We start from the raw sequence: 21,440 nt of genomic DNA, 5'->3' as shown, positions 1-21,440 counted from the left end.
CCTGCTGGTTACTTAGAGAAAGTGTACTCCACGAAGCTGTAGATCTGATAAATTAGAGATAAGGACTTCAATTGGTCTACAAATCCTAAAAGAACCCTATCAAGTTCAGCAAATGCCACGAGCCCAAAAACAACAGAAAATTATAAAGCATATGAAAAAACGAGACAATATGGATAACCCAAGCCCAAGCACCCAAATCAAAAGATCAGAAGAGACACAGCACCTAGAGCAGCTACTCAAAGAACTAAAGATGAACAATGAGACCATAGGTACGGGATACAAAGGAAATCAAGAAGACCCTACAAGAGCATAAAGAAGACATTGCAAGACTAAATAAAAAAAATGGATGATTCTTATGGAAATTAAAGAAACTGTTGACCAAATTAAAAAGATTCTGGACACTCATAGTACAAGACTAGAGGAAGTTGAACAATGAATCAGTGACCTCGAAGATGACAGAATGGAAAATGAAAGCGTAAAAGAAAGAATGGGGAAAAAATTGAAAAAATTGAAATGGACCTCAGGGATATGATAGATAATATGAAACGTCCAAATATAAGACTCATTGGTGTTCCAGAAGGGGAAGAAAAGGGTAAAGGTCTAGGAAAAGTATTCAAAGAAATTGTTGGGGAAAACTTCCCAAATCTTCTAAACAACATAAATACACAAATCATAAATGCTCAGCGAACTCCAAATAGAATAAATCCAAATAAACCCACTCCAAGACATATACTGATCACACTGTCAAACACAGAAGAGAAGGAGCAACTTCTGAAAGCAGCAAGAGAAAAGCAATTCACCACATACAAAGGAAACAGCATAAGACTAAGTAGTGACTACTCAGTAGCCACCATGGAGGCGAGAAGGCAGTGGCACGATATATTTAAAATTCTGAGTGAGAAAAATTTCCAGCCAAGAATACTTTATCCATCAAAGCTCTCCTTCAAATTTGAGGGAGAGCTTAAATTTTTCACAGACAAACAAATGCTGAGAGAATGTGCTAACAAGAGACCTGCCCTACTGGAGATACTAAACGGAGCCCTACAGACAGAGAAACAAAGAAAGGACAGAGAGACTTGGAGAAAGGTTCCGTACTAAAGAGATTCAGTATGGGTACAATAAAGGATATTAATATACAGAGGGGAAAAATATGACAAACATAAACCAAAGGATAAAATGGCTGATTCAAGAAATGCCTTCATGGTTATAACGTTGAATGTAAATGGATTAAACTCCCCAATTAAAAGATATAGATTCGCAGAATGGATCAAAAAAATGAACCATCAATATGTTGCATACAAGAGACTCATCTTAGACACAGGGACACAAAGAAACTGAAAGTGAAAGGATGGAAAAAATATTTCATGCAAGCTACAGCCAAAAGAAAGCAGGTGTAGCAATATTAATCTCAGATGAAATAGACTTCAAATGCAGGGATGTTTTGAGAGACAAAGAAGGCCACTACATACTAATAAAAGGGGCAATTCAGCAAGAAGAAATAACAATCGTAAATGTCTATGCACCCAATCAAGGTGCCACAAAATACATGAGAGAAACACTGGCAAAACTAAAGGAAGCAATTGATGTTTCCACAATAACTGTGGGAGACTTCAACACATCACTCTCTCCTATAGATAGATCAACCAGACAGAAGACCAATAAGGAAATTGAAAACCTAAACAATCTGATAAATGAATTAGATTTAACAGACATATACAGGACATTACATCCGAAATCACCAGGATACACATACTTTTCTAGTGCTCATGGAACTTTCTCCAGAATAGATCATATGCTGGGACATAAAACAAGCCTCAATAAATTTAAAAAGATTGAAATTATTCAAAGCACATTCTCTGACCACAATGGAATACAATTAGAAGTCAATAACCATCAGAGACTTAGAAAATTCGCAAATACCTGGAGGTTAAACAACACACTCCTAAACAATCAGTGGGTTAAAGAAGAAATAGCAAGAGAAATTGCTAAATATATAGAGACGAATGAAAATGAGAACACAACATACCAAAACCTATGGGATGCAGCAAAAGCAGTGCTAAGGGGGAAATTTATAGCACTAAACACATATATTAAAAAGGAAGAAAGAGCCAAAATCAAAGAACTAATGGATCAACTGAAGATGCTAGAAAATGAACAGCAAACCAATCCTAAACCAAGTAGAAGAAAAGAAATAACAAGGATTAAAGCAGAAATAAATGACATAGAGAACAAAGAAACAATAGAGAGGATAAATATCACCAAAAGTTGGTTCTTTGAGAAGATCAACAAGATTGACAAGCCCCTAGCTAGACTGACAAAATCAAAAAGAGAGAAGACCCATATAAACAAAATAATGAATGAAAAAGGTGACATAACTGCAGATCCTGAAGAAATTAAAAAAAAAAAAAAATTATAAGAGGATACTATGAAGACCTGGCACCGTGGGACGGAGAACATCTTCTTGACCAAAAGGGGGATGTGAAAGGAAATGAAATAAGCTTCAGTGGCAGAGAGATTCCAAAAGGAGCTGAGAGGTCACTCTGGTGGGCACTCTTATGCACACTTTAGACAACCCTTTTTAGGTTCTAAAGAATTGGGGTAGCTGGTGGTGGATACCTGAAACTATCAAACTACAACCCAGAACCCATGAATCTCGAAGACAGTTGTATAAAAATGTAGCTTATGAGGGGTGACAATGGGATTGGGAAAGCCATAAGGACCACACTCCACTTTGTCTAGTTTATGGATGGATGTGTAGAAAAGTAGGGGAAGGAAACAAACAGACAAAGGTACCCAGTGTTCTTTTTTACTTCAATTGCTCTTTTTCACTCTAATTATTATTCTTGTTATTTTTGTGTGTGTGCTAATGAAGGTGTCAGGGATTGATTTAGGTGATGAATGTACAACTATGTAATGGTACTGTAAACAATCGAAAGTACAATTTGTTTTGTATGACTGCGTGGTATGTGAATATATCTCAATAAAATGATGATTAAAAAAAAAAAAAAAAAAAAAAAGAGGATACTATGAACAACTGTATGGCAACAAACTGGATAATGTAGAGGAAATGGACAATTTCCTGGAAACATGTGAACAACCTAGACTGACCAGAGAAGAAATAGAAGACCTCAACCAACCCATCACAAGCAAAGAGATCCAATCAGTCATCAAAAATCTTCCCACAAATAAATGCCCAGGGCCAGATGGCTTCACAGGGGAATTCTACCAAACTTTCCAGAAAGAACTGACACCAATCTTACTCAAACTCTTTCAAAACATTGAAGAAAATGGAACACTACCTAACTCATTTTATGAAGCTAACATCAATCTAATACCAAAACCAGGCAAAGATGCTACAAAAAAGGAAAACTACTGGCCAATCTCCCTAATGAATATAGATGCAAAAATCATCAACAAAATACTTGCAAATCGAATCCAAAGACACATTAAAAAAATCATACACCATGACCAAGTGGGGTTCATTCCAGGCATGCAAGGATGGTTCAACGTAAGAAAATCAATCAATGTATTACAACACATTAACAAGTCAAAAGGGAAAAATCAATTGATCATCTCAATAGATGCCGAAAAAGCATTTGACAAACTCCAACATCCGTTTTTGACAAAAACACTTCAAAAGGTAGGAATTGAAGGAAACTTCCTCAACATGATAAAGAGCATATATGAAAAACCCACAGCCAGCATAGTACTCAATGGTGAGAGACTGAAAGCCTTCCCTCTAAGATCAGGAACAAGACAAGATGCCCGCTGTCACCACTGTTATTCAACATTGTGCTGGAAGTGCTAGCCAGGGCAATCCGGCAAGACAAAGAAATAAAAGGCATCCAAATTGGAAAAGAACAAGTAAAACTGTCATTGTTTGCAGATGATATGATCTTATATCTAGAAAACCCTGAGAAATCGACGATACAGCTACTAGAGCTAATAAACAAATTTAGCAATGTAGCGGGATACAAGGTTACTGCACGTAAGTCAGTAATGTTTCTATATGCTAGAAATGAACAAACTGAAGAGACACTCAAGAAAAAGATACCATTTTCAATAGCAACTAAAAAAATCAAGTACCTAGGAATAAACTTAACCAAAGATGTAAAAGACCTATACAAAGAAAACTACATAACTCTACTAAAAGAAATAGAAGGGGACCTTAAAAGATGGAAAAATATTCCCTGTTCATGGATAGGAAGACTAAATGTCATTATGATGTCAATTCTACCCAAACTCATCTACAGATTCAATGCAATCCCAATCAAAATTCCAACAACCTACTTTGCAGACTTGGAAAAGCTAGTTATCAAATTTATTTGGAAAGGGAAGATGCCTCAAATTGCTAAAGACACTCAAAACAAGAAAAACCAAGTTAGAGGACTTACACTCCCTGACTTTGAAGATTATTATAAAGCCACAGTTGTCAAAACAGCATGGTACTGGCACAAAGATAGACATATAGATCAATGGAATCGAATTGAGAATTCAGAGATAGACCCTCAGATCTATGGCCGACTGATCTTTGACAACGCCCCCAAAGTCACTGAACTGAGTCATAATGGTCTTTTCAACAAATGGGGCTGGGAGAGTTGGATATCCATATCCAAAAGAATGAAAGAGGACCCCTACCTCACCCCCTACACAAAAATTAACTGAAAATGGACCAAAGATCTCAATAGAAAAGAAAGTACCATAAAACTCCTAGAAGATAATGTAGGAAAACATCTTCAAAACCTTGTATTAGGCGGCCACTTCCTAGACTTTACACCCAAAGCACAAGCAACAAAAGAGAAAATAGATAAATGGGAACTCCTCAAGCTTAGAAGTTTCTGCACCTCAAAGGAATTTCTCAAAAAGGTAAAGAGGCAGCCAACTCAATGGGAAAAAATTTTTGGAAACCATGTATCTGACAAAAGATTGATATCTTGCATATACAAAGAAATCCTACAACTCAATGAGAATAGTACAGACGGCCCAATTATAAAATGGGCAAAAGATATGAAAAGACAGTTCTCTGAAGAGGAAATACAAATGGCCAAGAAACACATGAAAAAATGTTCAGCTTCACTAGCTATTAGAGAGATGCAAATTAAGACCACAATGAGATACCATCTAACACCGGTTAGAATGGCTGCCATTAAACAAACAGGAAACTACAAATGCTGGAGGGGATGTGGAGAAATTGGAACTCTTATTCATTGTTGGTGGGACTGTATAATGGTTCAGCCACACTGGAAGTCAGTCTGGCAGTTCCTTAGAAAACTAGATATAGAGTTACCATTCGATCCAGCGATTGCACTTCTCGGTATATACCCGGAAGATCGGAAAGCAGTGACACGAACAGATATCTGCACGCCAATGTTCATAGCAGCATTATTCACAATTGCCAAGAGATGGAAACAACCCAAATGTCCTTCAACAGATGAGTGGATAAATAAAATGTGGTATATACACACGATGGAATACTACGCAGCAGTAAGAAGGAACGATCTCGTGAAACATATGAGAACATGGATGAACATTGAAGACATAATGCTGAGCGAAGTAAGCCAGGCACAAAAAGAGAAATATTATATGCTACCACTAATGTGAACTTTGAAAAATGTAAAACAAATGGTTTATAATGTAGAATGTAGGGGAACTAGCAATAGAGAGCAATTAAGGAAGGGGGAACAATAATCCAAGAAGAACAGATAAGCTATTTAACATTCTAGGGATGCCCAGGAATGACTATGGTCTGTTAATTTCTGATGGATATAGTAGGAGCAAGTTCACAGAAATGTTGCTATATTAGGTAACTTTCTTGGGGTAAAGCAGGAACATGTTGGAAGTTAAGCAGTTATCTTAGGTTAGTTGTCTTTTTCTTACTCCCTTGTTATGGTCTCTTTGAAATGTTCTTTTATTGTATGTTTGTTTTCTTTTTAACTGTTTTTTCATACAGTTGATTTAATAAAGAAGGGAAAGTTAAAAAAAAAAAAAGAAAAAAAGAAAAACAAGGAAAAAAAAAAGATGTAGTGCCCCCTTGAGGAGCCTGTGGAGAATGCAGGGGTATTGGCCTACCCCACCTCCATGGTTGCTAACATGACCACAGACATAGGGGACTGGTGGTTTGATGGGTTGAGCGCTCTACCACAGGTTTTACCCTTGGGAAGACGGTTGCTGCAAAGGAGAGGCTAGGCCTCCCTATGGTTGTGCCTAAGAGCCTCCTGCTGAATGCCTCTTTGTTGCTCAGATGTGGCCCTCTCTCTCTGGCTAAGCCAACTTGAAAGGTGAAATCACTGCCCTCCCCCCTACGTGGGATCAGACACCCAGGGGAGTGAATCTCCTTGGCAACGTGGAATATGACTCCCGGGGAGGAATGTAGACCTCGCATCGTGGGACGGAGAACATCTTCTTGACCAACAGGGGGATATGAAAGGAAATGAAATAAGCTTCAGTGGCAGAGAGATTCCAAAAGGAGCTGAGAGGTCACTCTGGTGGGCACTCTTATGCACACTTTAGACAACCCTTTTTAGGTTCTAAAGAATTGGGGTAGCTGGTGGTGGATACCTGAAACTATCAAACTACAACCCAGAACCCATGAATCTCGAAGACAGTTGTATAAAAATGTAGCTTATGAGGGGTGACAATGGGATTGGGAAAGCCATAAGGACCACACTCCACTTTGTCTAGTTTATAGATGGATGAGTAGAAAAATAGGGGAAGGAAACAAACAGACAAAGGTACCCAGTGTTCTTTTTTACTTCAATTGCTCTTTTTCACTCTAATTATTATTCTTGTTATTTTTGTGTGTGTGCTAATGAAGGTGTCAGGGATTGATTTAGGTGATGAATGTACCACTGTGTAATGGTACAGTAAACAATCGAAAGTACGATTTGTTTTGTATGAATGCGTGGTATGTGAATATATCTCAATAAAATGAAGATTAAAAAAAAAAGAAAGAAAAAGCATTTTTAATGCTTGGCACAATGCTATTCAGACCCCATGGTGCTCAATAAGCAGCAAGTAACTGTTATTATTAGGAAGTGCTGCATTTTGGAACACAGCATGCCTGGATGTCATAAAAGCTGAAGGCACCAAAGACAGTATTCACTGCACAATTTTGCTGAGATCTGTCCCTACCCACCATAAACAAATGAGCAAGGCAGCATGACATAGAGGTATGAGCACAGACATTTCTCTACAACTTTCTAGCTGTGTGACCCTGGGTAAGTCACCTAACCTCTCTCAGCCTCACTTCACAGGCTTGCTACCAGGGTCAAAGAGATAATTAAACATGTGCAAACACTTTGAAAACTGTAAAGGTAATTATTTTTCTAAGCCTTACATGTGACAAAAGCCAAGTCCTCTCAAGTAAAGCAAACAAACAATCTGTTCTACTCGTTACCCACCCCCCTCCAGTGTTCACATTCTCTTCTAGATGACGTCCAAAACAAAACAGCACAGAGCCTGATGCTACTACTTCCTTCTTTGCATCTATTCTAGGGCCAAGGATGAGCAGCTGATACAGGGTAGAAACCGAAATTCATATCAACAAAGAGCCTGCCATGCCACTCAGGTAGAAATGTGTGGCTTTTCTGTTTCTCTCAAGCACTGGTTAGAGCGCCCTCATGTGTCCCCACATGGTAATATATTAGGTCTTTCCAAGGGCCTGGCATTTTTCTAATGGCAGAATCAATAAAATGAGTAATGGAAATTTTTTTCTTGTCACACTTCAGTGACCCTTGAGCTGCAGTTAAGCTGTTCCAGCCTGAGCCTTAGGCAGATTTCTCAATTTCACTCAGGCCTAAAGATTTCTTTCAGTTCCCTGCCCACTCTTTCTCTTCAATCCTTTTGAGAAACACCTTTCACATATGTGTCAATTTGGTCCTACTACCTTCTATTATTCCAAGCTTATCTGGCTCTAAAAATAAGATCACAACATTTTTTTCCTAATGGGAACATCAGATTTTACTGAAGTACTGGGGAGAAAAGTAATTTCAAAATACTAGGAAAGGATTTTTAAAGCGTGTACTAAATATGACTTGTTCTGTAGTCTAAGGAAAAGCTATTCAACATGTTAAACCTTTTACAGGAGTTTCCTCATGCACAACCCTGACACTTGGAAAGGGGGAATGGCAACTGAAGTCAATGATGTCTGGCAGTACACACACACACAAACACACATTCACACACACTCACACCTGCACACTCTTTAACTCAGTGGGAAAGGAGCTTTATCTCTTGGGCTCTCTCACTGAGAATCATGTGATGATATTATCACAGATCTTTGGAGGAAAGAAAATTTATGTTTTATATATGGTCCCTCAAGAATGTTTCCCCAGCGAGCTCCTCTCCTTTTGAGACTTGTGCCACACTGTGTAACTGGAAGTGGAATGGGGGCAAGAAGCCGAGCCTGCGGGGCAGCCCTGAGCCCTCTGATCAAGGTTCTGATGCTTTTGGTGCCTGGAGCCTCTTCTGATCTAGTGCATTCGAAAGCACCCCAGTGGCCTGGGCCGTGCAAATAGAATGGCTGCCAAGGCCCAGTGCGTCGCAAGCCCCATGAATGGAATGGGGAAACCTCGAGGGACCCCAGCTCCAGAAGCGAAAATCCCACATGGCCAATGTGCAATACCAAACATGTCTGTATCTACTGATGGTGCTGTAAGCACATCACAGATTCCTGCTTCGGAACAAGAGATCCCGGTTAGACCAAAGCCGATTATCTGCGGAGAAGCAACAACATATTGTATATTGTTCAAATGATCTTCTAGGCAATTTGTTTGGAGGGCCAGGCTTCTTTGTGAAAGAGCACAGGAAAATACATACAATGATCTACAGAAACTTGGTAGTGGTCAATCAGTAGGAGCCATCAGATTCAGGCACATCTGTGAGTGAAAACAGGTGTCACCTTGAGGACGACAGTGAGCAAAAGGACACTGTGCAAGAGCTGCAGGAAGAGAAACCTTCATCCTCAAATTTGATTTTTAAACTAACTACCTCATCTAGAAGGAGAGCAGTTAGTGAGTGTATTAGTTAGGGATCTCCTTGGAAACAGAATCAATGAGAGATGTCTCTGATTATCAAATTGTAAAAGTGACTTACGCAACTGCGGGAGCGCACGAGTCCAAATTCTGCAGAGCTGTCAACAAGCTGTCAACTCCAAGGAAGATGTTTGACGAGCTCCTCGGGAAACGAACTGACAACTTTGACGAACTCCTCAGGAAACAAACCGGCAACTTTGACGAACTCCTCAGGAAACAAACCGGCAACTTTGACGAACTCCTCAGGAAACGAACTGACAATTTTGACGAACTCCTCAGGAAACGAACTGGCAACTTCAACAAGCTCCCCAGGAAATACTTCACTGAGCAGCTGAAGAAAGAAGTGCAGGTTCTCTAACCGTCCGGCTTATAAGCCTCCAACTGATCACCCAGACGAAATCCAGCCAATTGCATTCTCTCACTGTGGAAGCACACCCCTTGATGAGTCATCAGTCAGCTGCAGTCAATTGACTGATGATCCAACAAACCAGCCCGTTGGATTGTTAACCAGCCTCAAATATCCTCACAGCAATCGTCAGGCCAGTGCCACCTAGCCAAGTTGACACATGAACCCAACCATCACAGTGAGACAGAAGAAAATTCAGATGAATTAGCTGGTGAACGACAAAGAAAGCGCCACAAATCTGATAGTGTTTCCTTTTCCTTTGGTGAAAGCTTTGCTCTGTGTCTAATAAGGGAGATATGCCATGAAAGAAGCAGTAGCAGTGATTCAACAGAGATGCCGTCAAATCTGGTATATTGAGTTACTGTATATCAGGCAGGAGAGAGTGATACAGATGCATTTGAAGAAGCTCCTGAAACTTCCTTAGCTGACTATTGGAAGTGTACTTCATGCAATGAAATGAATCCTCCCCTTTCACTGCATTACAACAGATGTTGGGCCCTTCGTGAGAACTGGCTTTCTGAAGATAAAGGAAAGGATAAAGGGAAAATATCTGAGAGAGCCAAACTAGAAAACTCAACACATGTAGAAGACGGCTTTGATGTTCCTGATTGCAAAAAAATGAATGTGAGTGACTCTAAAGAGTCATGTGTTGAGAAAAATGATGATAAAATCACACAAGCCTCCCAATCCCAAGGAAGTGACTATTCTCAGCAATCAGCTTCTGCTAGCATCATTTATAGCAGTCTAGAAGATGTCAGAGAGTTTGAGAGGGAAGAAACACAAGATAAAGAAGACAGTATGGAATCTAGATTTCCCCTTAATGCCATTGAACCTTGTGTGATTTGCCAAGGTTGACCTAAAAATGGTTGCATTGTCTATGGCACAACAGGACATCTTATGGCATGTTTTACACGTGCAAAGAAGCTAAAAAATTTAAATAAGCCCTGCCCAGTGTGTAGGAAACCAATTCAAATGGTGTGCTAACTTATTTCCCCTAGACGACTTGTCTATAAAAGTAGAATTATATATTTCTAACTATATAACCCTAAACATTTAGACAGTTATTTTGGCAACATGAAATTTATTTATATATTTTTTATCTATATCAAAGTGAGAAAGTCCATGTAGATTTCTTCTCTTTAGTGTGATTTATCTACTTGGAGAGAAGGTAGGGGTTAGTGAATATTCACTTCCTCTTAGGAAAATTTCACTTATGTTTATATTTTATATTTGGGTTTTAATGTAATTTGAATTTGATATATAGCTCATCCTTTACTCCTACTCCTCATATGTTAAATAATTTCCACTTTCTCTTAAATGAGAAGTATCTGATTTTTAAAAATTATAAATAGGACATTTAAATGTAACTATTTAGTACCTTTCTTGTAAGGAGATAAAATTTCTGTGAAAGATTGAATATTTAAATTTTTAGATACTCTTAAATCTTCTGATTCTTAGTTCCTCTGCTCTTTCAGAGCCTAGTAAAATACTCTTTACAGGTGAAAAAGAAATTAGTGATTACATTTGGTGCTACAGAAATAGAAATGGGCTACTTATCCTCCAGTTTCTTTGGTATAGTAAGGGATAGGTGGTGATGATATTGTCCATTGAGAAGTCTTTGAGAACAGCCATCCTTTACCCACAAGACAACTTTTTTAAAGCTTCATAGTAGAATGTGGAGCTGTCCTGGGGTGGGGGGGTGTCTAAACTGATGTATGATTTCAGGATTTAGTGGGAATTGAATGTTTCTCTTAAATGAAAAACAATTTACAACACTTTGAAGTACTTCTCGGGCTGGTTTACACCGTCCCTTAAGTTGCCTAGGTTTCAGACCTTTGCCAGTTTTAGAAACCAGTGAATTCAGAAAGATAAATTCGGAGATTAGATAAACAGAAAGAACTGTTCATTTTTAAAATAGCTGGAAAGGTCAACTTTTCTCTAAATTACCCAGAAATTATACATCACTTTCCTTCAAGAATGGCAGGGTCATAGGATTCTAAGACATCTCTCAAACTATGTAGATTAATTTATTGATTTATATTTACATACAAGACTTCAGCAAAATCATATGACTAACCAAACCTTTAGACAAGTGGAATTGAGTTTTGATTTAAGGTCCCAGTGTTTTTCTTCTAGGTATGATAGGTTGAGAACAATAAAATCAATTAACTGTGAGTTTAGAAGAAAACTGAGAGATACTTTTGCACAGCAACTTCAGTTATCTTTTACTAGCAGTAGATTGTTATAGACAGACTTCAGAAAAACAACATGCATACACGACTACATGTATATGTATACATGCCTACATATGTAAGTAGGAAATAGATGGCTGAAGGTATCAATACTTGAACCAGAGCTATCCTAAAATACAGTAAACTAAATTTTTAGGCTTAGTATCCATATTTATTGATTTACAAATAAACAATTTATTAAATGATTAAAAAAAAAAAAGAATGTTCCCCAATCCCTGTATCACCAGGAGTTGTGGAAGTCTTGGAGACTTTAACTCCCATGTTCCACACATCCCCCTCTAGCCTTTTCTGTTCCCTGGTATTTATCTGAGCCCATAAGCCCCACCGGCAAACTCCACTGAGAGCTAAGGGTACATGTGCCTTTGGCTTCACTCCAACGGTATATTCCTGACAAGTTGTTTGCAAATTCAGTTTTTGCAGATCAATTACAATTCCCCACTGACTTCCAACAGGATTTCTGAGCCACTCTCTTTTCACTGAGATTGATTTTTGATGTATGCCCAACACTTCAGTTTTAAGTTTCTCTGCCTGTCAGCTATCCTCTCTTACAGTTCAACGTCACCTGCAAATTGAAGAAACTAGACAAAGGAAGCATAAGATCTCTTCTAGTTTTAATAGTCCAGGACCTGTAAATGACCCCTTAAATATATTTGAGAGGCCTCTATTTGGAAAAGACACAAGGTATGACCATTTGCAATGCATATACCTACCCTACATCCAACTTTTGGGGAGGCTATTTCCAATGGCTTGAGCGGTTTCTGCCCCACTCCCTTGGAGGGGTAGCAAATGCCTCAGATGGCTGCATCTTAGTTTTAAATGGGTTGGTACTATCCTGTCTGCTTTCCACTCCCTCTGCCCTATTCTCTGGTATTAAATAGAGATGGGTGATGTAGTTCTGGGGAACAGTGTATATGGTTGGTGATCCTGGGTAGAAAGCAGTTGCTAAGTAAAGATGAAACGAGTTGCTAGGGAGGTATAGTGGCTTTGATCTCTGGCAACCAAGTTAAGCAAGGACATGTGTCATAGGTCTGTGGCACTGGCCAGGCAGCTGCATTTGCTATCTTTGAACTGGCACCAGAGGTATTATTAGCACTGATAGGAAAGGGATTTGCCTGCTTAGTGGTGAGGAAAATGAATAATCTAAGCACTCTTCCATCCTGTATTCTATACACTGGCATTTTGATTAAAAAAATATTGCTGCAACTGTTTGCATATTCTGGAAGTGTGTGTGTATGTGTGTGGTTTGATGTTTACAGATTTGGGGTTGCAGAGGGGAGTTTCCAGAGCAATGGAAGTAGCAGCTTGTCAGTCAGGGTTCATTTTGAAAATGAAAGCTTGAAAGCTTGGGGCCCATTCTGGGCCTGGGCCTGGTCTTTGATTAGTCAACTCAGTGAAGCAAACCACTTGATTACAATTTTTTTAATGAATTGACCAAATCTATGAGTTGCTTTTGATGTTCTGCAGATACAGTCTGAGGCAGCGATGTGGCTGCAGGAGTGCAAGCCCCCAGCACACATGCATGCCCCCACCCGAACACACACAAAATCACATTTCCCTAGGTGCACAAAAATAAATATGACAGTTGTCAAAAGAGTTGATAGTTTAATTGGACTGTCAGAGCAAGGGGAGAGAAACATAACATAAGGCAGTCTGTGCTGGGTGCCAAATGAATGGCAGAAACAGAGGGTTGTGGGGTGGGGGAGAAATCACTCTGGGCTGGAGTAATTAGGGCAGGTTTCCTGTAGAAGATGGAAACTGAAGCCGACCTTGAAGGACAGGGAGAACTTCATGAGACTGAAGCTGTGAGGGAGGGCATTCCAGGCAGAGAAGGGCAAGTTCAAGGTTATGCTTGGGTTAGGGCAAGTTCATCCATTTCGCTGGAATTTGGGGCTTGTGTGAGTGATTTGATAAGCCTGGCTTGAATGCCAGTTCCACTATGCCAGAACAAAGGCTACGGAGTTAGACAGACCTGCTCTGCCACTTCTACTGGGTGACCTTGGACAAGCAGCCTATCCTCTCTGCAAACTGGGGATAGTAATGGTATGTGGCTCTTGAGGACATTGGAAGGATTAAAAGAGTTAATATATACAAAGCATCTAGCACAGCGTCTGGCACATAGCAAATGCTCAAATTTGGATTACAAATGCATAGGCTATCATGAAAGAAAGCTCAGAATATTTAGCGCTGGTCCCAAATATCTGAGGGCCCAGGAAGAAAAGCTTCTGATACCTTCCATTACTGGTACCACTGTTGGGTCTAGTGGAGTGGGCTGGCTTGGCCTGAGCCCCCATCCTCTCTGGCCCCTCTGTTGGAGCAGTCTCCTGGTTTCCCCCCTCTGCCTCTCCCAGAATCATCTTCCTAAAACACCATCTTAATCGTTGTCTGTGTCCCTCTCTTGCTCAAGAACCTTCTATGGCTCCCTGTTGCTCACAGACTGAACTCCTTAACAGGCCAAGAACCACCATTTATTGAGGGAAGGGCAGGGCAAAAAGAAGGCCGGTGTGAGAAGTAAAAAGGTAAAATACTCTTCTCTTTTAAAAGCTCTGAAACCCTGACATTCCAGAAATCAGCAGGTCCCCTAGGGAGAGAGCAGGATTGTGTCTCTGGAGAGGGCGGGGCGCTCTCATGGCCGCTGGCTCAGTTTCACCCGTACCTGCTTCTTCAAGCCAACTTAGGAAAGGTTAAAGAGGAGGGGAGGAAAGAGCGGAGCTAGGAGCTGCGGGAAAGCAGGGGACTACCCCTTCCCAGTTCCCTGGAAGGTCTCCTGCCTGGACCCTCCTCTCGGGTTTCCCTGCAGGAATCCCGTGCAGCTCCGGGAGCTGCGGGGGAAGGTCAGGGCCACACAAAGGGCAGGGAAGGCGAGTCAGAATCACATGGGGCAGCCGGGCAGCCTCGGTGAAAGCTGGGCGCGGGACGAGGGCGGTTCGGGAACAAAGTGCAGGGAGACTTCTGAAGAGAGAAGAGGGAAGGGGGAAGGAAGGGTGGCGGGGAGCGAGGGCCCTTGGCGACCAAGGATGGCGCTCCCAGCGGCAGCGGCTGGAAGCCTAGCTCACCTCGCTAGGGAGGGGGCGCCCTAGAGCTTCCTCTCCCCAGCAGCTCCAGGGATGCTGAGACTATGGGTTACTGGGGCAGGAGGCCATTCGCTGTAGCCTCCGGGAGCGCTCCCGCCCCCACCCCCGCCCCACCGCAGCCCTCGCCGTGCGGGAGGCGGGGTTTTCCTGCTCACCTGGCCGTTTGGGGCGGGGCCGCCCGCGACCTGGAGGAGCTGAAGTGACCGCGGTACCCAGAGCATTGGAGCGGGCCTGGTCCTAGGGACTTGGCCGGAGCTCCCACCCCTCCACGCCCCCCGCCGCCCGCGCCGGCCACGCCCCTCGCTCGCTTTCTCCCTCCCTCCTTCCCTTCTTTGCTCCCTTCTTCCGAGCCCAGTAGCTCACGCCGCTTCTTTCCCCAATGCCAGCGCCAGTTCCTCTCCCGGTGGGGCCCGGGAAGGGCAGCGAACGCTAGACTCAAGAACGGCCACGGCGGTAGCTGCAGGACCATGACCGAGCCCCGAAGGGCAGCGAAGCCGACGCCAACCGCGCAGAGCTTGCGGGGCTCTCTGCAGCCCCGCCCCTCAAGAGTGGACACCGGTAGTCTGGGCGGGTATCGGGCCACGCTGCCGCCGCCTCCCAGGAGCCCCCCTTCCATGGTACGCTGATGCTCTCCAGAGCGGGCTCAGGGCGCCGGCGGGTAGTGCTGCGGGAGCTGCTGGGACTGCAGGGGGCGGCTCCCGCCGGGTGTCTGTCAGAACAGCCCGCGGGCGGGCCAGGCGGCAGCGGGCTGTGCCTGGAGCCCCGAGGGCACGCGTGGATGCTGGTTGCCGTGAAGGGCCGCTTTGAGGCGCTGCGGGAGCTACTGGAGGCCGAGCCTGGGCTGCTGCTGCGGGGCGACCCGATCACGGGCTACACGGTGTTGCACTGGCTGGCCAAGCACGGGTGCCACGAGGAGCTCATACTGGTGCACGACTTCGCCCAGCGCCGCGGGCTGCAGCTCGACGTGAGCGCCCCAGGCAGCGGCGGCCTCACGCCCCTCTACCTGGCGGCCCTGCAGGGCCATGACATGGTCATCAAGGTGCTGGTGGGTGCCTTAGGCGCCGACCCCACGCGCAGCGATTACAGCGGTCACAGGGCCTGCCACTACTTGCGGCCCGAGGCGCCCCAGAGGCTGCGGGAACTTTTGGGGACTGAGGACTGGGAGGTGGCGGGCGGCAGTGAGCGCAACAACGTCAACAACAACAGCAGCGGCTCTGCCGTGTGGACGCTGCGACGCATCCAGAGCGCAGCGGGCGCGACAACCGTGCAGCCCATGGCAAGAACAAGAACGCCACCGGCCAAGGAGAAGGACACTGTGGGCAGCCGGGTGGCACAAATTCAGAGCCTTTTCCGCCAAATGTTTCCCTTCTTCCAGGACCGTTGAGAGCGGCGGAGACGGGAGAGCGCGGGGATCCGTGACGCTGCGGCAAGGCCCGGGCCACTTGCTTCGGCTCCCACCCGGCAGACGGCGTTTAGGACGCAGCTCTGGATGCTGCCAAGCACGTGGGACCTGCAATGAGCGGACCGCATAGGGGCCCATTTCGGGTACCTGTCCCATGTCTCCTGAAGTCAGGGCAGGAGCACCCGGGCACAGGGCACCGCCTGAGATCGAGCCAAGAACCATGCCGGCCTGGCGCTGGGTCCCAAAGCTTCCGGGACAAAGGAGTTAGGAGCAGGCCGCGTGGTCCGGCCGTGGGAGAGGGAAAGTTAAGTTTCAGTAGCCATTTCTGGGCAGACAGAAGCTTTGGGTTTATTAGGAAACATTTGCTACAAGAATCAGCTAAGACTGTAAACCACTGGTGCAGAAAAAAATCCTAACTCACTAGGCCTGGTCGGCCATTAACGGGTCAAGTTGTGCTAGTAAAGTTAGTCCCTGGCGACCTGCTCCTGAGACGGTACCTTTTCTAATGTATCACAGATGACTTCTTAAGTATATTAAAGCGGAGTATTTTTTCCTTTCACATGGCAAAGCTGGCCTTGAGTGACTTTGTTTTTTCATTAACCACAAAGGGTGAAGCTGGATACATTTTCAGGAAAGAGATCACCAACCCATGGCCCAGAGCTGATGGTCCAGGCCAGAGCCTCATTCTCAGAGCAAATGGCTGGAGATGTCCACAGAAGAAGCGCTCCCCTTGGCTCTGAGTAAAGATACACAGTTTACCTGTCTCCCCAGCTCTTTGGCCTCTAGGTCTGGCCCTTGGCACAAGTGTCATTCTAGAGGAACTGTCACATGGGGGGCAAGGGGGTGATAAAAGGAAAAAGTCTCCAAATTTATATTTCTGATATTTCATAGTGAGTCATGTAATTTACCTTAGCTTGTGCCCTCCAATGAGACATGGCCACTGGCAAGATAGTTTTCCCCATCCACACTGTTTGTTTGTTTTAATTACGTTTAGTACATAAGTTGTAGTTTGGAAAATAGCTCCCATTAAAAATAACATGAATTGCATAGAATATAGGAAGGGTGACTCAGCCTGAAAGGAGGGAAAAGCAGTTGGTGGTTAGAAATCCATGCTGCCTTAGAGAATGGTGCATTTTAAAACATAGCACTGTATCCTTGCAGACGTGGGTGGCCCTTGCAAAGGACAGTTTGCTCCCCAGTCCTCTCATCCCAGTCCTTGAACACCAGGGAGAAACAGTCACCACAGAACGGAAGGCATAGAAACATTGCCCTAAGTCTATCCATCCAAGATTCCTTCTCTGCCTGGTGGGCCTGTTTGTCCTCTTTGTTGCCTCCTCTGTGCTCAAAACTTTCCTACCTTCCTTAATAACCTACTAGTTTCTTCTCATTCAGGAAATGATCTAAATTCTTCCTATTGATGGTTTCAACCTATCCCACGTCTCTAGGAACTACACTGTAAATATGTATCCATGGTGGCAATGTGGATTCCCTTTTTCTTCTAAATGAAATTTCTTTGACATTTGAAGTGGGGGGTGGTGGTGGTGAGCAGTTCCCAGATTCTGGCATCCAGGTAATTGGAACTCTCTCTCAACCCCCTGTGCCCATTTTATAGATGCAAATGGCTAATTGATACTGGACTATGGTTTCTGCTCCACAACCTCCCCCTTGACAGCCGCCAAAGTGGGTTGGGCTTGGTGAAGGCTTCAGGGCAGTGCCTTCCTGCCACATGGCTGAGTCCTCAGGCTCCTGGCTTGGAGGGAAGATTGGCATGCATGCCTTTGCTGAACACTCAAAGGACACTTATAGCAATAGTTCCCTCTTCCTAGGAAAAGTTTGAACCTAAGCAATTTAACTATTAGCAGGTTTGAGGCTAAGAGACAAGCACCCGCCCCGCTCTTTCCAAAATGAAAACCAAATCAGCTGGAAGATTTGAAAGCGGCTTTCTATAGTTTTTCCTGTAGTCGGCTATTCTTCCCCACAGATTTTTTCTCATCATGTGATATTGCCTAGCCTACCTCCTCCATGTAAAGTTGAGGTTTGGCTGCAGGGGATAAACTCCCATGCTGAAAACTCTCCATGCCTAACATCAAGCCATTGGCATTTCTGGTATGCTTTTCAAGGCAAGACTGGTATGTTTACCCCAAGAGAAAGAGCAAATTCCCTGAGAAACCTCTTTCCAGCAGAGCAGAATGAAGTTAAGCAGATGATGTAAAGCTGCATTCTAGAGAAGGAGAAAGTTAGAAGCGGGACTGTGACAGGTAAACACGGTGGTGGTGGTGGGGGGCACCGCTAAGGGTGGCACATGACCTGGGCAGAAAGGTGCTGGGAAGTCTTTCTGAAGACGAAGGTAATACCTGATCTGAGGCTTGAGAGGTGAGTGGGAGCTGGCCAGTGGAAAAGGGAGCAGGGGGATTCCCTGCAAATCTGCTGGGGTATGTATGGGAGAGTGCAGCATGTGCCAGGAACTGTAAGTCAGCCAGTTTGGCAGGAGGGTGGGAGATGGGAAGAAATGAAAAGTAAGGCTAGAAAAGTAGATGGGGGTCCAGATCACTAAGGGTCTCAAAGGACAACGCTAACAGAGGAATACATATTTTAACCTAAAGGTAGTTGGGAGTCATAGAAGTTTCTAAGCAGGGGAGTAACATGATGAGATTTTAGAAAAAAAATCACTCTGGCAGTTATGTGAAGGATAGATGAGGAAACTGAGATGCAAACATATCATGCAAGCAAAGCATTTCTGGAATAGCATTTCAAAAAAAAAAGTCATGTTTCCATCCGGGAAGTTCCAAAAGCCCTGGGTAGGGCAGTGGCTTTCAAGTTTTTCTATTTTTTCTCTTCCATAGACTTTGCTCTCAAGAAGCTTACCTGGAAGTCCCATTTGGCACGGAAAACTGACAAATACAGAGCTGCTCAGGTTGAAGCTGGGTTGGGACCTCCCACCCGCAACCCCTACCTACAACCAAGACAGACAGTTGCACACAGTGGCCCCTGGAGCAAAATTGAAAACCACTAGGATGGTAGAAAGTAGTCAGACAAACCTGGGTTCAAATTCTGACCACCACATTACTTGCTGTGTGGCCTTGAGCAAATTGCTAGCCTCTCTGAGTTATAGTTTCCTCATAAGTAAAATGAGGACAATATAACCTCTGTTGCAGGGTTGTTTTGAGGATTCAAGATAATGTGTGTGCAACACCTAGCACAATGCCTGACGCATTGGAAATACTCAGGAAATAATAGCCATTGTTTGAAAGAATTGAAAGGGGCTCAGCAGGCTCTTGTGGTGAAATTATATTATCTGCTAGGGTAGTCCAAGAGGGATTCAATGGTTTACCTGTATTACTCCATCTCTAAAATATGTTCACATTCATTGCAAGTTATTTTCCATCTGTACCAGATGAGTGGTTGTTCTTCAAAGGATATGTGGGTTCCTGTCTGCTGATGATCTTCACAACCTATATGCTTTTACTTTAGACATAATTGTAACAAGCAAGTTACCTTGTTTTCAGCCCACAGAAGAAGTAAAAGCAGCAATTCAATAAGTCCCCACAAAATATTAGATATGTTAGATATTATTTCCAGATAAAGACATAAACAGGGGTCTGAGTTAAACCTGAAATCCTCTGAAGAGAATAAAAGCATGCAAGTCCTTCATGTTCTGACCCAATTGATCTATAGAAATACTCTCCTCCTACCCCAGCCAATACATCCTACATTCCACACCCAAGCCTCCCTACCTTCCCTCCTTCCTTCCATTCATTTTAACGATGGAGCGTTCCTGTCCCCTTTCAAGATGTAACCTATAATCTCAACCCCATCTCCTCCCAGCATGTAATCTCATCAACTGCCCTTCTGTCCTGTACCTTCAAGCATGCCCCTCAGTTCAGTTCACTGCAACACACACTTATTGAGTGCCTACTAGGAGCCATGTCCTTTGGGTGGCAAAGAGGTCAAGTCTTCACCACCCTTCTGGCCCAACCCTGCGGCTTGCTTTTCTCTTCACAGCCAAGCCTCTCCAAAGGGAAGTCTCCTTCCCTCACTGTCTCCATTTCCTGAGCTCTTATTCATTCTTCAACCCTCTGCATTGTAGCTTCTTCCTCCATCATCTCAGAGCAAGTGCTCCCAGGAAGGTCCCCCACAATGACTTCCTGTCTACCTATCCATGTCCATATTGTGGTTCACTTGACCACACTGGACAATGTTGGCTACTATCTTAGTTTGCTAGGCTGCTATAACAAATACTTCACAATGGGTTGGCTTAAACAGTGGGAATTTTTTGACTCTTAGTTTTGAGGCTAATAGATGTCCAAAATCGAGGTGTTGGCAAGACCACACTTTCTCCTCTAAGACTGGTGCTGGCTTGCTGCAGTCCTTGGAGTTCTTTGGTTTGTATCTCTGCCTGCCATCACATGGTGATGCCCTCTCCATTCATTGGCTCTTCTGGTTTCTGCTGACTTCTAGATTCTTCCTGTGTGGGCTCCTCCAATGTCTGGCTTCCAGTTTCTTCTCTTTATAAGGCTTTAACTAATATGGATTAAGACCCACACTCATTCAGCTGGGCCACAACTTAACTAAACATAACATCTTCAGGAGGTCCTATTTGCAATGGATTCACACCCACAGGAATGCAGATTAAGATGAAGAACATGTCTAAATTGGGGTATGTAATTCAAGCTACCACAACTGCTTCTTCCTCCTTGAAATACTCTTATCTTGTCTTCCATGACCCCTTATGGCTTTAAGTGTTGGTGTGTACCAGGTTGAAGTCCTGGAAACTTTCCACTATACATTCTCTCCTGAAGTGATTTCATCCCCTTCTCCACCCCTGTTCTGGTTTGCTAACGCTGCCATTATGCAAAATACCAGAAATGGATTGGCTTTTATAATGGGAGTTTATTTGGTTACAAATTTACAGTTCTGAAGCCATAAAAGTGTCCAAACTAAGGCATCAACAAGAGGATGCCATCACTGAAGAATGACCGATGGCATCCAGAATACTTCTGTTAGCTGGGAAGGCACGTGGCTGGTGTCTGCTAGTCCTTTGCTCCTGGGTTCTGGTTTCAAAGTGGCTTTCTCCAAAATGTCTCTGGGCTTCTGTCTTTGTTCCTCTCTCTCAGCTCCTGTGTGTCTTTGCTTCTTTCTCCCAGGGCATTTCTCTCTAAGTGCTGGGGGTTCCTCTCTTAGCTTCTCTGGGGCAAACTCTGGGCTTCTTCTCTTAGCTTAGCATCTCCAAAAGTCCTTCGTCTGCATCTCCGGGCATCTCTAAGCATCAGCAAGCAT

General features: G+C 43.6%; 1 protein-coding gene and 1 pseudogene across 1 annotated transcript; both read left to right on the top strand.

Annotated features, from left to right (window-relative positions):
• Positions 1-8,517: 8,517 nt before the first annotated feature.
• LOC119524089 lies at positions 8,518-10,436 on the top strand (annotated as a pseudogene).
• A 4,792-nt stretch (positions 10,437-15,228) lies between these two features.
• LOC119524088 (ankyrin repeat domain-containing protein SOWAHD-like) lies at positions 15,229-16,145 on the top strand. The gene is given in 2 exon segments (XM_037822747.1): positions 15,229-15,340; positions 15,343-16,145. Coding segments are annotated over 2 exon segments (915 nt in total).
• The last annotated feature ends 5,295 nt before the right edge of the window (positions 16,146-21,440 follow it).

The sequence above is a fragment of the Choloepus didactylus genome, chromosome Y (genome assembly GCF_015220235.1).
Source record: "Choloepus didactylus isolate mChoDid1 chromosome Y, mChoDid1.pri, whole genome shotgun sequence".
Taxonomy (NCBI): domain Eukaryota; kingdom Metazoa; phylum Chordata; class Mammalia; order Pilosa; family Megalonychidae; genus Choloepus; species Choloepus didactylus.
This window is presented reverse-complemented; position numbering and strand designations above follow the sequence as displayed.